The 16,840-nt window shown below is 46.9% G+C and overlaps 2 protein-coding genes across 2 annotated transcripts in view; one reads left to right on the top strand and one right to left on the bottom strand.

The window, feature by feature from the left end:
• coro (protein coronin) overlaps window positions 1–7,197 on the bottom strand; it is a 34,923-nt gene extending 27,726 nt beyond the window's left edge. Inside the window, exon 1 of the mRNA XM_022831126.2 lies at window positions 6,041–7,197. The gene's annotated coding sequence lies outside the window, so the exon portion shown is untranslated. The remainder of the gene's footprint in view (window positions 1–6,040) is intronic.
• Mapmodulin (acidic leucine-rich nuclear phosphoprotein 32 mapmodulin) lies at window positions 320–16,835 on the top strand. The gene is made up of 3 exons (XM_022831137.2): window positions 320–3,250; window positions 10,633–10,826; window positions 16,029–16,835. The coding sequence occupies exons 1-3, from the start codon at window positions 2,785–2,787 to the stop codon at window positions 16,155–16,157; spliced, it is 789 nt and encodes a 262-aa protein (XP_022686872.1). The 5' UTR covers window positions 320–2,784; the 3' UTR covers window positions 16,158–16,835.
• Window positions 16,836–16,840: the final 5 nt, after the last annotated feature.

Genomic DNA, 16,840 nt, shown 5'->3' with positions numbered 1-16,840 from the left:
AGTATAAGCACGACAATCGTAAACACAAATTCGGCCTTTGCTGCCTACCTGCTTGTCTCTCCGACTCTGCCTGAGCGTGCGGGCGTGTATGTGTGTGTGTATCTGCGTGTTTCTATGGGTGTGTGTGCGTGTGTGTATATATGCATGTATGAGTTTGTCTCTGCTGTGCTCGTGTGTGTGTGTGTGTGTGTGCGTGTGTGAATGTGACTGTGCGCGGCTGTTGCGGCCGTCTGTCTGTTTATGTCTGCGTGTGCTGGGGCCGCCGTAGCCGCCGCTGTGGTCTCGGTCCTGCCACTATTGAACTACGACTGCTATGGCTTAAGGCTGATCTTGTACGTGTAAGTGTTGGCGCTGAAAGTTGAGTGTTGAGCTTCTGCTGGCTGCAGCCGAAACGGCAACGACGACGATCAGTAGCGGCGGCAGCATGAGCAGCCTCTGGCTCTAGCTGTGGCCAGGCAGCGATCGAGCGAAAGCCGAACGGGCGCCGAAAAGACTTTTAACGATAAGTGCATTTAGCTACCGATACCGCTGCTCCTTGTTACGCGTATGGTGTCAGAAGGCAACTGCCTCGTTCATGTAGTGAGTGAGTTTGTTAGTAACGTAGTCTGTACTTAGCGACTGCTTCAAAAAATACTGGCAGCAGCAGCAGCAGCAACAACAACAACAACAACAACAACAACGGACTGCAGTATGACTGTTACGTTAACTTCTGCTGCTTAACTGAAGTACCATCAAATTTGAATTGCCGGCAACGACAGCAGTCGCGGGCCTGTATGGATCGAGAAGCAAAAAGTGCTACTGGATGAATGAACGGTCTGAACAGAGATATAATAAAATTCATCATTTTTGTCGTATTTTTTTTATTAATGGTGGCTAGTTGTTGCTTGTTGGTGTTGACAGAGATCATCGACTCGAGCCAACTGAAAAAGTGTCGCTGGCCGCAACTGATTGTTTGACCTTAAAGTAAACGAAACGTTGTTGTTGTTGTTGTCGTCGTCGTCGTCGTCGTCGCGTGTGGCACGCGTTCCACGTCAACTCGAGCTAACTTAGCACTTAGACTGCGTACGCTTCCGGTCGAACAAAGACCATCATTGGTGCAGCCTCCTAAACAGTTGAGACTCAACAATAGCCCGAATAACTAGGCAAATCGTTTATTTGGCGGCGAGTGTCGTGAGAAGCACGTGAAATTCGTGGTTATTCGTTGACGGCATCGAGGAAGTATCGAATGCACCCCGCTCGCGAAATCTCCTTACGGACGACGTTCGAGGTGGTGGCTAATGTGCGCCACCGTTTGTCCCGTCAATATCAACAACAACAGCAACGCCTGTGGCTGCAGCGACATCAATAACAACAAAATCGAGCTTCTTCTTTAAATGTGCCTCGCTACTGCTGACGAGCTATAAAAAGTGAGCGAGCAACTGCTCGACTATCTAGTGTCTGGGAAAAAGGAATCGACTGATCAACAGCTAGAACTGTCACTACCTTTACTAATACTGCTGCTATTTGACATTGGTTGCCGTGTGCATCGTCATTCGACCGTAAACACTGACAAATTGGATCACAAGGGGGATAGTACATAAGATTACTGGTAGTCCACTGGCGATTCTGATCAAACAGCCAGTTTTGCCTCTTAATCCCGGTTGTTGTAGCGGCCGGCGCTATTTCAGCGTCTACGTTTCGTGTAGCGCCGTCCGTTACGACCGCGTAACAGTGACACCTTCCGTCCGTCAATGTGCGTGCGGCACGACTGTGTCGTCTGCGTGCAGTGAGTTCGCTCTCTCTCTCTCTCTCTCTCTCTCTGACCCCCCTCTCTTTGTGACCACTCTGTGTGTGCGTGAGTGTGTTACGATTACAGTAAGCAACGAATCGGCACTTTGCCTTCCCCGCCGTCGCCCATTATCACCGTTAAGCACGAATCCACTCCTGTTCACAAGTCCGCCCTCGTGTATCATCTAAGTGGCGATACGTGAACGGGTCGGCAACAAACAGCGAACTTATCTGTATCAAAACACCACCGGTACAACCCTCGGGCGTCCCCCACTTCCCCCATGCTGTTATTTTTGCAGAAGTGTTTCGCCGCGCGAATGCAAAAGCAAACACAATCTGACCACGTATCACGTTGCTCCTGCTACTGAACGAAAACTGTGCCTTTTTGTGCCTATTATTTGACGAGGTGTCGTGGCGGCCGTTACATGTTTGTTACGCGCACTAACCGGCCGACTGATCGATGAGGGTGCCTGATAGTTTGTCGTGAAGGGAAACGAACGTTTTTGCAAGACAGACGTGTGCGACTGGAGGCCTTCAAGGTTCCGAACTCGTCGGCATCGAGTATACTATTATAATTTTATTATAGACTAAGTCTAGCTTAGTCGTTGCGTGTTCGACGCTTACTTAGCGTGGTATCGGTAACAACAACAAACGATTACACCAGTGTACATATATCGAGTCAAAACATAACACACAACCGCCTTGGCCCTGTAAGCGAGCTGTGCTAAAGCACGGCAGGCGACGAAGCAGTACATCCTCTGCTAGTGGCTGTGTGTATGGGACTAGCCCGCTGATTTGCGGGCCCGCCAACGCCGCCATAGAGAGTGCTGTCTGTGTGAACCGGTTTGGATCGTTACGAGCGAACCAGGAGGAAAAACTATTGCACCGATATTTAACAGCACTGAATCTCTTCGTCATAAGTGAGCACTCTGGAGTGATCTCAACTGTTCATCGTTACCTCGGTGCCGTTCGGTCATCGAAGACCGAAACTTTGACGTCACACACAACAGTAACGCGATGGAGAAACGCCTTGAGCTTGAGAAGAGAGGCCGTACCGCCGACAAGGTAACGGACCTGAATCTTGACAACTCTCGGTCGACGACAATTGTTGGATTAAGTGAAGACTTTTGCAATCTGCGCACCCTTAGCTTAAACAGCGTTGGCTTGACGTCACTGAAAGGCTTTCCAAGTCTGCCCCGTCTCGAGAAGCTCGAGCTGTCCGACAACAGAATCTCGGGCGGCTTTAACGTATTACATGGCTCACCTCGGTTGACACATCTGACGCTGTCGAACAATAAAATACAGGAGATCGACACACTTGAGCCCCTAGCCGCACTCAAGGAGCTGCGTGTCCTCGACTTGTTCAACTGTGGCGTTACATCGGTTGACGGCTATCGAGAGAAAATGTTTGCGCTACTGCCTTCGCTGAAGTATCTGGACGGGTACGACCGAGACGAGAAAGAAGCGCCTTCAGAGGACGAAGGTAAGTACATTCCGCAGTGATAATGCTACTACTAATTCAGTAGTACTCTCGAATCCTCATGTTGCTACTATCGGCAGTCGCTTAATCTTTAGTTTATTAGAGCTGAGTGAAAATCCGCCAGGAGTGAATCAAATTTGCCTTGTCTCCTGTGCAGTAAAACGGTAAGTATGCATTTCTATAAAAGCATGTTTATGATAATACAGAACTACACATCGTATCTAGCTACGTAACTCAAGTACTTCAAAAAATAATTCACGTTTTAGTTTTTTGAAGAAATCGCTAGTCACTGGGGTAAGTATGCTGTCAATCAGTGCACGACGATCGAGTCAGGTCAGGAGAGTCGAAGTTTGAAATATCATTTGAACCTTCGACTCCAGGTTAACCTACATGTAGTAGGTAGCGAACTAAAGGCTTGATTAGTAGGTCTAGTTTAGTTATACTGTAAAAACTGTGCTGTTTGATATCTGTCTGACATGCAAAGCGTGCGAAAAGGGTTATCGGCTTTCTCGTTACACTGCGGCCAACTAGAGGCATTATTAAAACGCATTGGCGTGATATATTTGGTCAACGGCTGCTTTATTTTATTCGTCCCATTCTATAAATGAGGCTAGTTAAATCAGCGGCCGGGTTGCATGGTGGGCTTACTTCTTCAATCGCCCGTTACGACTTAATCTGACCTATGTTTATTGTTTCGAGGCGAACGCTACCGTTATTGCAGATTTACGATGATTTTAGTAACAGGAATTTGTTCTCTTCAGTAGGTTGGAACACATGATTCTGTTTTGTCCAGTGCTCATAATGGGTTAGATTACCCTACGATTATAGACAAGCTTGTTCTAACTAATAAATAGTTTTTATTTATTTATTTATTTATTAGCGGTGTGTACACTACGATATCATGAATCACTATAGTAGTTCATAAGTGACTCGCTTGTATCGGAGCTGATTCAGTTGTAGAGATATGTAGAGGTTGACACCTAGTGCCTTTTGTTCAAATTACAAAGGCCTCTTCACATATTTTAGTACCCAATAGACAGTTTTATACACGGAAATACATTTTATAGGTACGTTTGCGTAGATACCTTATTTAATCCTAGTAGTCCGCCTATTGTCACTCCAGAAATGTTCCAACATTTTGGTATCCGTTCAGTATCAGTGACAGTTGATCTTTTCGCCAGCTTATGGATGTAAATTGGTCATTCTACGACTGTATTGGCCTCTGACGAAGCAAAAAAATTGCTACCTTATGCTATATTCTTACAAACAGTCTGTGCGTTAGCAGGTTAAGGCCGCAAATGCGCTCCTGTAAATTCGCTGCGAGTTGGCGCTTAACTTGGTAAGGTTCACCGGAAAAACCTTTTTCCAAGTGTGATCGACTATCGTTTGTTGTTGGCCTCGAAAGTCTAGAGAAATACGAGCGGCCAAATTGAATACATATGTATATATATATATATATATCAAATATTTAAGTGAATTTGATACGATTTCAGGATGTGCGATCTGATACTGACAGGTCGCAACAGCAGCGCCACCAAAATGCATCGTTGCTACTCGATACTGATTCGGAGTTTCAGGATAATATTCATATATTCTGTGTACTAGAGCTACACGAAAGACTTTCTTTATGCTCTTTTTACCGGTATTGAATGGCTTTGAATCGGACGTGGACAAAATAACTCGATTGTGTCGACGCCCGACCACCAGATCTAGATTGCGAAAAAAACAAATTGTCAGCTGCCGTATATTGCTCGTGTTGTTTACAAAAAATAAAATAATAGTATGAATTTCTGTGTTACCCAAAGTCACATCCCAATGGTCGTACTCGTTCCTGCTTCTTTTTTCCACTGTCCTGGGTATTTTTCTTTTCTTTATGGACGATTCTGATCACTACAATGGGTCAGAACATTACGTTCATAATGGCAAATTGGTCTCTTGCCTTGAAGGCTTGCACCACATGATGGTCCCTGGCACGTCTGCGGCACCCCTTAAGGCTTTATCGATCTAACAACGCTTGTTGTTAATGCCCTCTGGTGCAAATATGGAGTAGCAACATCAAGTTTCGGTTTACAGAATTTTATAGCTGCAGTGAAGCTGTTGCAGGCGGTATGCTATTGTAGTCGCAACGGCATGGGAGGAGCTCTGCGCTTCAGACTCCCAATCTGTTGAGTGTTTGGGCAATTTGACCAGATTGCCACTTGTCTCCCCTCTACTGTGATAATGTGTCCGCGCGTACTCGTTTGCCAGAGTACGTGGCACGTAAGAACTGTATTCCATCTATGCCTAACACGATTTGTTAGCTTTAGCTCTTCAAACGTTCTCTCTCGTCGCGAAACGCACGCAGCTTAGATGACGATCGTTAGATTTTAATGTGAGCAAGTATAGAATAATCGTGTATTTGGAAGTCTGTTCTTGTTTGCGTGTACCATGTTGCTTAGTGCTAAAAACAAAATAAAAACGTTTATATTTTCTCGTGGAGTGTCAAGCGACCGAAATCTCTGGATATAAATATATGACAATTACGGTAACTGATACTGAGCGCATTTGTGCACCCTTTTAGCGTCGCAACGGACCTGTAGGAATAGGAACACAAAGCATACTTCGACATCACTGGACAACGAAAAGCTCGAAAATACAAAACACCAGCTTTTTCTCGCTTGCATTCGTTTCTTATATATATATATATATATATATATATATATAGTTATATAATGTTGTCTTTGCATTGTCGCGTAAAGCGTTCCCGCTAACCTCTAACAGAAGTTTTTATCTAATGGTTACTGTGTTACTTACCCATATGACCTCACGGTTTGTCGCTTGATCCATCGGAGGGGCCAACAGCTGCGACATTTGGCTGTGTATGTCAGCAGCGGTGGCAAAACGATTTCATTAACATGGTTGTTACTCTTTCTGATCGAGGTGCGTGGACAACTCATTCGGAGATAGCGCAGGCAAAGTATTTGTCACATATTTCTGTACTTCGTTACTCTAATCGTACTATTCTGCACCCCCTGTTATATTTGTGTGCGGTTATTATGAAAACTTTCTGTTGGCGTTGTGCTAGTTTGCTCGGCTGCCCCTCGTTGCTGTTATTATCGTTTGCCATTGGCAGAAAAAGAGACAATAAATAATAATTTGAATCCTAAGAACAATTACGTTCAAGTACATTAGTCATCGTCAGGATTTACGTTTAAGAAATAAACAGTAAAAAAAAAAAAATAAATAAATAAAACATCAACATCAGTGGCAGCACAGCACACAACACGCGACCCACGCCACCGGCTCTCAATTTCGTCGATTTGCGCTGGCTTGTTAGTTGGTTGCTGGTGCTGCTGCTTTTCTTGTCCATGCTGTCGCTGGCCCGCCGTCATCTTCTCAGTCGACCATTACTACCGTCCTGCCCATGGCCATTAATGCAGGCAGAGATTGCCACGACGAACAAGGAACCGAGCCACAGCAAAGAGGTCTCCCGTCATAGGCGAAGACACGGCCGACCCCGCCAACCCCAGCATCGTCAGCTCCGCAAACTGAGCACTTCCTCTAACGAGTAAAGGCCGGGCAGGCTGTGCGCCTATACGAGTCTTTTGTGCTGCGAGAGCCTATAGTGGCCATAGGCAGTCACCTTCTGCTCGCCGCCTCTATCGAAAAACCCACAATTGACTATAGCTTCACTACTGATTGCTTCGTATATGGTCGCCATCGTGAGGCTCTATGCATACGCGCTCCTCGATGCTTGGAGCTTCCCTGAGCCATCCGTTCGCTCTCTGCTGCGATGCCACCAATGGCTGCAGCAACAGTAGTAGTACCACCACGACCACCACCACCACCACCACGACCACCATCGATTGTGTGTAGCGACCGCCTCTATGGCGCGCCGTTCGTAGAGTTGGCCAGGAAGCTGACCGGCCAGCCGCAGCACACAGTGAACACGAACGATCTCTGAGGCTACAGCAGCGCCCTCTCAGTCGCCACGAGTTGTATGCTGCCTCGGCACTGATGCTGCCCTGGTGAGCGGCCAGCAACAGCAACATCGATGCTGCTGCTGTGCTCTTGCTGATTGTCTTCATTTACTAGACGCCGCCGCCGCCGCTGCTCACCTTTGGCGGCTGCTGGCTGTCTTTCTGCTGCTGCTGTTGTTACTACAGCCGGCCGCCGTTGGCTTGGCGCGGTCCCCCTCGCTCGCTCTCAATTTTTGCTAGTCGTTTTGGCGGCGAAGCTTCCCTCTCCCTTTTCGCGGCCATTTGGTCACTACAAGCAGCTACGATAAAGCTCTGGCCGGCCCAAAGCCACGCCGTCCTTCCCGCTGCTGTTGGCGTCGCTGCTTCAGCCGCAACCGTCATTACACTGGCACGAGAACTCTACGGCGTTTGTAGTCGTGTGAGAGCGAGTGTCGACGATCGGCTGCCTGCCGCCGGCTGAGCTTTGGTTTCGTTGCTTCGTTGGGGTCGTTTGGCCTGCTGCTGCTGCTGTTGCTGCTGCTGCTGCTACTGCTGCTACTACTACTATTACTACTACTACTACTACTACTGCTGCTGCTGGTGCTGCTGCTGCTGCTGCTGCTACTGCTGCTGCTGCTAACACAAGCGACCGCCACAGACCAGCAGTAGCTGTCTGTCTGTCTGTCTATCTGTCTGTCTGTCGCCTCGTCTTCGTCACTCATTTGCTGTTGCTGTTCGCAGCGGCATTTTGTGACCGTTCGGGCTTGCTAGTAGCTGCCATCAGCAACCACCATTGTCGCCACAGCACTCAGCCGCCTAAGCTGTTGTACGAGGACGACGAGCAGCAGCAACAGCAGCGGCAGTTGTTATAGTGCTGGATAGTGAATAATAGCAGTCGTTGTTATAGACTAGAAGTAGTTGTAGCCAAGCGAACGAAGCCTCGTGTGCTTGTTCGCTCCCGCGTTGCATTGCCGCGTTGTGGTGTCGTTTGGTTCGTGCCGGTGACAAGAAACGCTCGGCGTTCTTGCCTTCTCAATTCGACAACATGCGTCGGATAACTCTCGAAGACGGAACCCTTCTCGGTACGTACTTGTTAGAACACGTGAACGTAGCGCTAGTTAATGGAATGGTGATGGTCATGTAGAGGAGATTTGTGCTACGTTTTCAGTGCTGGTGATTGTTCTCGCAGTTGACACGGTGTCCTACCGCGGCGCCGCCGCCGGCCGGCCGGCGACCGCGATGCCGGTAATAATGCCGCCATAAGCGCTGGGCTCGCGGCCATCATTGTCACCTCATGCCATTGCGTTTCTCGTATTATCTAGTCGATATTATTCCATACCAATAATAGTACACGTGTGATGTAGCTACGAAACGGCTAGTACCAATTGTAGGGCGATTAAAAAAGTATAGTGGTAATCGATAGACGGCTGTCGAGTGGTGCCACGGCTGGGTCGGCTGGTCGCTGTGATCATGGCGTCCCATCGCTGCTACCCCAGGGTTAGTTACTTACACCGGTCGATGTACCTAACGCGTGCCCTCTCTGGTGCGTTGGGTCTCAGTGTTGGCGCCATTATCACGTTTCATAGTAGGAAACCACCGTTGTTAATGCGAGCGACCAGGTGCTACTTTAGGCAACGTTTGCGCGCTTTTTCGCCGACAATGGACAAACCACCAGTAGGGTGAAGTCAGTCACCCGATCAAAAGACGTGGTTCAGTGGCTGGCGCTAATGCCAGCTCCAACGTGCTCTATGTTGGCCGGCATAGCCTTCTTCCTAGCCGAGTCATCGTCTTGCACAGAGCGTCAATTGTTGTTCGGTTGTGGAGCGTAGCTGCCTGCCTCGCGCATGTTGTCATGTCGGTCAGCTAATGCCGTACGGCTATTATCGCCGTGGCCACCGATCGGCACCGCATCTGCGGGAGCCAGGGCCGCTTCACTCAGCTCCGTGCTTGCTGCCGCCGCCGCCGCCGCTGCCCTTGTGCAAGCGGCAACAAACCGTTCTGCTGCTGCCCAGGGGGCTTCGAGAAGCGTGGAGGTGCCATTTTTTGCTCCTGGAGTTGCGGCGGTGAAAGCACTTGGTGCCGAGTAGTGTTCATGGTACTACCGCGATCTTTTCGTTTGGCTGTAATACTGTGCAGGCTGTCGGTACAAGTCGAATAACGCGCTGTAACCGAGCCGGCCTATTGTCGAGGTTAGTTTGGCTAGTGAAAAAACGACATCCAATTCTTACCGTAACTATTTACTGTAGTAGCTTCTGCTGCTGCTGCGGCGCTCCGGCGGCCGATGTCGCCATTACGACGATGGCCACTACCATCGCCGTCGTCGTTGGACGAAAAGAGGAAGAACACTTGAATGATTCGTTGTAGTGTTGTAGCGTAGTGGAAAGCTGCTGCTGCTGCTACTACGTTCGGCCATCACCGCAGTCTGTGCTGGTATAGCAGCATTATTGTGCTGGTGTCAGTGTCGCGGTTGAGCTCGTTGCCATTCGGCATTTCTAATGCTTGCCTCCCGACCTCCCGCTTTTCTTTTTCGTTGTTGCCTTCGGTTTATTACTGCCATCCCCCAAGGTGGTAGTAGTCGTGGCCGTCATGGCAGCTTGTCTCGTCTGTTTTGGCGGTGCCGCGACTATCGACAAACGGCGTATGAAACACACGGACAGAGTTTGGCGCAAAATCAAAACCTGAGCATCCCCTCTGTCTGCTTTTTTCATATGTACATACATTGTGTTGTTAGCTGTGCGTGCGTATTTATTGGGATGGTGACAACGTCCTATGGTATTATGAACGATGTCAGTAGTCGGCAGCTGGGGAAAACAGACCACTGACGATAATTGCGTCTAATGTTTTCTCTGATACTTCCTATACGTGCTATTTTATATATATATATGTATATATATATGATATAATTGTGGATAGAGCAGTCTCCGAGAGACAACTCGGTGATGGTTGGCAGCGTTCAGAAGATACAAATAGTATTAAATTGTTGGTGATAGGTTGGAGCTCTTATTAGTTTTAGGTATTGTCATCGCAGCCTACCACTGCTTGTTGCTTGTCATGACATGATGTTGCGCTTAGTTCTCGAAGAGTGAAGGTCGGCAACGTGACCCGGGAAGACCTTCCTGATGACATTATCGTTATATAATAATATCGTTGATTATTCGTCCTGTTTCATTGACTATTGGCGTGACCGTGGGCAAACAATTAACTTATTGATTCTCACTCAATTAAATCATGTTCAAAGTATGGGGAACTGAGCTGTGCATTGTGCATGACTGACTTGATTGGATGAAATATATGCATAGCAAGTTATAAAACGCCTTACTACAATCGTTTTTTCGTACTTTGCTGTCGTTGTCGCCACCGAGTGGAAACGAGCTGGTCATCAATTGTTCGTTATTTCGTCTTTCCAGTCTTCGACGATTCGGTTGCTAACAATAATGCTGATTCCAGGTGAGGAGGAGGACGATGATGACGATGATGGAGATGAGGAAGAAGAAGAAGTCGGTGATGAAGACGAGGAAGAGGCTGATGGTGAAGGCGATCTCGAAGGTGAAGGTGATGCCGACGGCGATGACGGTGATGAGCCGGACGCTGGCGACGAGGAGGACGAAGAGGAAGAGGTCGGCCTCGAGTATCTCGACAAGGCGAGTATCTAACAACAGCTGAACAATCATTACAACCGCCACTACGAAAAGCACAACAGCAACAAATACACAACCATCGAAAACGACAATAATCTTAACTATCGCATTATGCTATCAACATATAAAATTAATCTACGAGCACCATCCGACACGAACTGGCTGTACGGCGGGATTTGACATTTCGCTAATGTTGCCACCAAGGCAGAAATGAAGCTGGACGGTGAAGACCGTGCGAAATGCATTCATTGTCGTTTTGCTAGCAATATCCTCTCTAACATGAGATGATATCTGGTAATGCGTTCGCCAGTGTTTGTCCGTGACGAATTTCGTGAAGAATTTTTTTGAGTCGATGACCACGTTTGTCGGAAAGTAGATACCAAACCAGCCGATGTCAGTTGGGGCTTCGCAGGCATTTCCGTTGAGGAAAGCTGCTTCAAAAGTGATTGAAGTGTGAGTGAAACGTTTTTTACGACGCTGTGTTCACGCAGCCGCTCAGGTAAACTAGTATATAAAAGGATTAGTAACTGGCTCGTGCATATAGGTGTAGTTTGGGTTACAGTGAAGCTTTGAATTTGAGGCATTTTGATGCTACTCATATGACTAGGGGGTATTCAATGGAACGTTTTAGCATTTATTAACTCAAGGGGGTTTTGAAACAGGTTTGACTCGTGCTGGAAAATGTTCATTGGTAGATCGAATGTGTTCTAATGCACATGTAAATCGCTTCTATTCTTCGTGTTTCTAAAAATCATTCTGTCAGTTATTTCTGTATGTAAATCCCCCGTCTGTTATGTAAGGATCACCATATTCTCATATATCTATAATAATTACAAACTTGTTGTTGTTGTCTTTAGCCAGCAATGTACCTCGTGGAGTGTTGACTCACTTATGCCGCCACGTGGCCTATGATGTCTTTCGTTTTCTTTCGCCCCACTTCGTTATGCGCTAAAAATTTGAGATCCTTCGAAGAAATTTGGCGCCAAATACTGTGAGCTATAACGACACACGTACACATACTGTTGTACGAACGACCTTTGGCGCGCTTTTCGTCAGCGACCATCAATGTGTTACTACAGAACTGCAGGGGCTACTAATAAATAGTTGCCGTGAACAAATACAGACTCTGGCCGTTGTAAATAATGGTGGATGATAGGCTCCATGATGGTAGATTGCTTTTTTCCGATGCTCATTGCTTCCTGTCTTCGTTTATGGTTTCTCGTGTTGTCTGCTTGCCTGCCTTTCTTATAGGTCTACGAGGCATAGCGAAGCGCTCTCTGGGCATGGCTTAGCGTAGCTCCATTTCGGGCTACCCTTTGCGTCCGCGACTAGCCCTGTTTTGCTTAGTGTTTATGCTTGAACGCAAACGTAGACATAACGATAGAGCAGCGGTGTCTGGGTGTGTGTAACCCCTGCGATTCAAATTTTCTATTCAACGGTTTTCCCGCCAGCGTACCTGGCGACAACGGTTACCTTCGACCGCTAACCAACGACCAATGAACAACGAGCGTCGCTCGCCGTTGCTGCGATGCGCAACGTAGCAACGGTGAAAATTGGCTAATCTGCCTGTATTTGCTTTTGCTGTGACAGTGCTGCTTCGTACGTGACGGGCGTGCTGTTTATACCGTTGCTGTTGAAATCACGTGAACGGTAACGACTCGGAACAAACACCAGCGTTGGGTGCAATGACAACAGTAGGAACAGCAGCGAAGTGAGGAACAATACAATAACAGCAATAAGGTTCGCGTTTGCTGTCATGGTTGTCGACGCGGCTTTTGTCGGTGCGATAGTTGTTTTTTTTTTTCTTTTGCCGCTACTTACGCTTTCTCCTTTGACTGTCATGGCCGTTTAGCGCGTTTTTACAGCTAAGCTTCTCACTGGAAAGAGTGAACTTGAATCAAATTGATGTCGATCTTAGCGCTCTGATGATGTTAGCGGCGAAGGGGGGTTGGATTGGTTGATTCTTCGCTCTGCAAGTAAAAGATGTGGAGCGTGTGTAGAAATGAATGAGGGTGCCTTCGCCGGCTCTAAGGGACGCTTTCGAGAGTCCCTGTTGCTGTAGCCGATGTTACTGTTGCTCGATGGAAAGGGTCAGCGTTGTTGTATTGTGTTGGTGCGCTCGTGCAGCCGAACGACTTCTCCCATTTACTGGTCGCCGGCTTTCGTTGGCTTGCAAAATGGCGGCTGTGCCGCGGACTCTGGGCTTGGGTCGCTGGTTGACTACTAACTGGGCTCCCATCTGACTGCTGTCGGCTGTACTCTCCCTTAGCTGGCGGCGGCGGCGGCGGCGGCGGCGGCGGCTGTTTTGTTAGAGGCTTCGGTTTTGTTATGTGTGTGCGGCGCGTATGAAACCGATATTGGTCCACACAGCACAAAGAGTCGGGCCGCTATCAGTAACAAACCGCCACCGTCATGGTTACCTGGGGCCACTCTACTATTTAACCAGGTTACTTACCATTTGTTGTTACTTCTATAAGCGTACTGTGGCAGCTATACTCGGAATCGTTGAAAAAGGTTCTGCAATAGATAAGTGGCGGTAGTCGGCTGTAATAAGCAATCGTCGTAGCCGGCAGTTTTCAGTAGGCTGACAGCAGTACAGGTAAAGGTAATAGTGGCGGTAACAGTGCACTGACATATTCTAAGCAGCACTTAGATGCTGGGCAGCTGTTGTCAGATAGAAACGCCATGATTATCATTGCGTGGTGATTGTTGTCGTTCGTACGGCAGTGGGAGGGAATTTACGGGCAGCTTAGTAAATATTTGTTCTTGAAAAATGGCTTCTTGTGCTATCTACGGTCGCACAGACATGTTATACGAAATAAATGTCTCACGCCTATTTCATATCAGTATTATGCACGGCGAGACACAACAAAATGGCTAACGAATCTATTAGATTAACAGAATCCAATAAAGGATATATTTTTGTAATAGCATGTCCTTTTTCCGTCGGGGTTTAGTTTGTGCCAATGTCTTTGGGACTGACAACGGTTAGCCGTTATTTCACTGCACTATTACCACTCTTATTGATTCCTAATACCTGAAATATGAACACTATACCATCAGCATTTAAGACCAGAACTATTCACCGATGATATACATTTAATTGCCGTACCATGTCCTACTGCACGAGGGAAACTGGTGGGAGCGAGGTGGGATATGCTTTGCTGAAACCGTTTGTTTGGTCATTGTTACTGTTGTTGTTGTTGTTGTTGTTGTTGTTGTTGTTGCGTCATGGTGGTGACCCGTTGACCTCTTTGTTTCGAGTTTTACGTCCGGTATCGCCGTCAGACATTCGATCAGACGGACGGCTGGCTCCCAGCAGTCAACACGTAGCTGTGTTTTCCTTCCACATAGAATGTCGAGGACGAGCTTACGTGATCACTATAATAGAAAGGTAAGAAAGCCATAAACAGCGAGTGTGGCACGATACGATGACTCGAGGGTTAGTCGACAATTCACCGTTGATCCAGTTATGGCAAACCTGACTCCGGCCGTAGGCACGATCGAGGCACTATCGTTGATGGTGATTATTATAATTTTCGAGATGGTAGTGCTGGCTCGAGTATTTTCTGAACTAGTTAATCCGACACTGTTTCGTTGAAGATATTAGAAGGTAGTGTTTTCGTTGTGAGCCTAGTAATTTCAATAAAATGGTTTTCTGTATGTGTATGTGTGTCTGATAGCGTATTCTGCTTAGGTGCTACGTTCGTGTCATTAGCACGGACCTATGTGTTACGGACACTGGCACTTGCTGTCACAGCATTTTCGACCTGAAATTGCCTCAAAAAAAGATATAACATACGACAGTGAAGCATACACAGACACTGAGTACTGAGCGACCGGCAATCGCCGAGTTAACGGCAAGGCGCCATTAATGCTATGACAAAATGCATTACCATCGGCATTGGTGGCGCTCGCGTCGTCGTTTATGGTTTTTACCATGGTGTAGCCTTTTGAGAGTGGTCTTAATTTAACTAGTGCTGTTCTGTGCTGTTGGAAAAAAAATAAGCGGCCAGTTGTGAACGATCATTGTAAGCGAAAGCACTTCCGTTGTATCCTGAGTGTGTCGCTACTATTCTTAATTCTTTGCATTGCCATTGTCGTAATACATTCGATTCATGTAACGGCGATTTTTTTGCTAATGAAACTTTCATCTTCCCGGCGTTGGGTTGTGTTTGTGATTGGATAGATTGATTAACTGTTAGAAAGCGTTAGGTCTTGATCTCATCTATTGGTTGGGTTTATTTCATTGTTAAATGGAAGTCCTGTGGATGCTTTAATTGTATTTGGTTAAACCGTTCTCGTTGTGTTAGTCTAGGGGCGGTAACATGTTGTGTTAAAGAATTTTTTCTATGTTGATCGTTGTCTTTATCGATATAGTTTATGCTAGCTAAACATTATGTAGATTAGTCCATGCAGATGTTTCACGTTGAAGGGGATGTTTTTACGAACAAGTGTTGCTTCAATGGAACGCCAATCAAAGTCACATTCTAGCACTGCTCCATTCGACCTCGACCCTCAGTTAGTCCGCACGGACAGAAGCCGTTCCCCGAACGTGACCGCCTTTTCACCACTGACTGATTGAGTCTATTGCTCTCGACATTAATGGCGGGATTTTTTTGCTGACTTAACGGGTGCACGCAGCACATAGTTCTCCCCCTCTCGCTTATTTTCCCTATTTGTCCACGTGTTTGCCGAAAGCAGACGACTCTAGCTATTGCTGTCGTTGCATGCAGACGCATTTACAGTGACGAGATAAGAATAGTTCACAGTGGAGTGGCAGTTCGAAGTCGGCGAGTCTGCAGGGTGATGCTCGGCATATGCTTGCTGTGAACAACCTCCAACGTCTTACAAAGCTCCAAGCTTCCGTTCCTATCTAATCGCTCTTAGCGTAAGCGGACGAGTCGATATTGTATGAAAAAATACACCTAATTCGAAGTGGATGTTTGTCAAGCTACTGAGTGGATTATTCCTGGACAGATTAGCAGCGATCCAAGATCACTGTGGTACATAATAAACAATTTCACCACGAATACCATGTGTTTTGTCTACATTCAGTGATCGGTTCGTTTCTTGTGTAGCTCAAAATTAAATACCATTTCGTTAATAAAAAAAAAAAGGAATGATTTACTCGAAATACCGATGAACTTTGCCGTTACACTGAATTAATATGATCTCTACCTGTTTTGTAAATTTGAATTGTAGGAGGATATTGATGAGGAGGACGAAGGCGACTACGAACCCGCCGAAAAGGAGGCTGCAGCCGCAGCTGAAGATGACGACGAAGAAGATGCTGAAGATGCGCCGGCCAAAAAAAAGAAGAAGTCTGAGTAGGAACGACATTGATGCAGGGCGACAGCGTCAGCAGCACTCAATAGAAAGATGAAAGAGTGGTCGTCGCTCGCCGCTCCGCTTTGAAGCATCGACTCCCGCATCAATTCCGCATAAAGATGTTGCTCATTGAGAAACTGGTTTGAGGTAATGACGTGAAGAATGTTGCCAGCCATTTTGGTGCTTTTCATGGTGTCGCGCGCGATCAACCATCAGCACTAATACGACAATGCTCCAATCGGCCATAGGTCGAGGAATAGTAGACACCGATGAGGGACTCAGTCAGCGACCCAATGAAAAACACTATTTCTTCGTCGTTTACAAGAAGTACAAGTTGCATAAACTAAATTCACCCAGAACACCGATTGTCGTCTAACTGACGCCGCCCCTAGATCGTACGTAAGTGTGTGTATGTGTGCATGTGTGTGTGTATACGTGTGTGTGTGTGTGTGTGTGTGTGTTTTGGGGTATATACGTGTCATGGCACAGCCACAAGAAATCACAACAACGGCAACAGAAATAGCAAACAATATCTCGTCGATGCTGAGAGGACGGACGGCATAGCAACCCAGCTCTCTTACTACCTGCTGCTACTATAAGACAATTATAAGAATTGATTTCTATATTATAAAGACAATGTGAAGATCGAATTTGGGAGACGGAAGCAAAACAACACATAAAGGGAA

This window comes from Varroa jacobsoni, unplaced genomic scaffold (genome assembly GCF_002532875.2).
Source record: "Varroa jacobsoni isolate VJ856 unplaced genomic scaffold, vjacob_1.0 scaffold_312, whole genome shotgun sequence".
NCBI classification, from domain to species: Eukaryota; Metazoa; Arthropoda; class Arachnida; order Mesostigmata; family Varroidae; genus Varroa; species Varroa jacobsoni.
Note: the sequence above shows the minus strand (reverse complement) of the source record. Positions and strands in the feature narration are given on the sequence as shown.

What these genes read in the sequence shown, in the direction of transcription:
- Mapmodulin (XM_022831137.2), top strand. Translation starts at nt 2,785, where the DNA reads ATGGAGAAACGCCTTGAGCTTGAGAAGAGAGGCCGTACCGCCGACAAG. An exon ending in AGCGCCTTCAGAGGACGAAG is followed by an intron (nt 3,251 to 10,632) that starts GTAAGTACATTC and finishes TGCTGATTCCAG; the next exon opens with GTGAGGAGGAGGACGATGAT. An exon ending in GCCTCGAGTATCTCGACAAG is followed by an intron (nt 10,827 to 16,028) that starts GCGAGTATCTAA and finishes TTTGAATTGTAG; the next exon opens with GAGGATATTGATGAGGAGGA.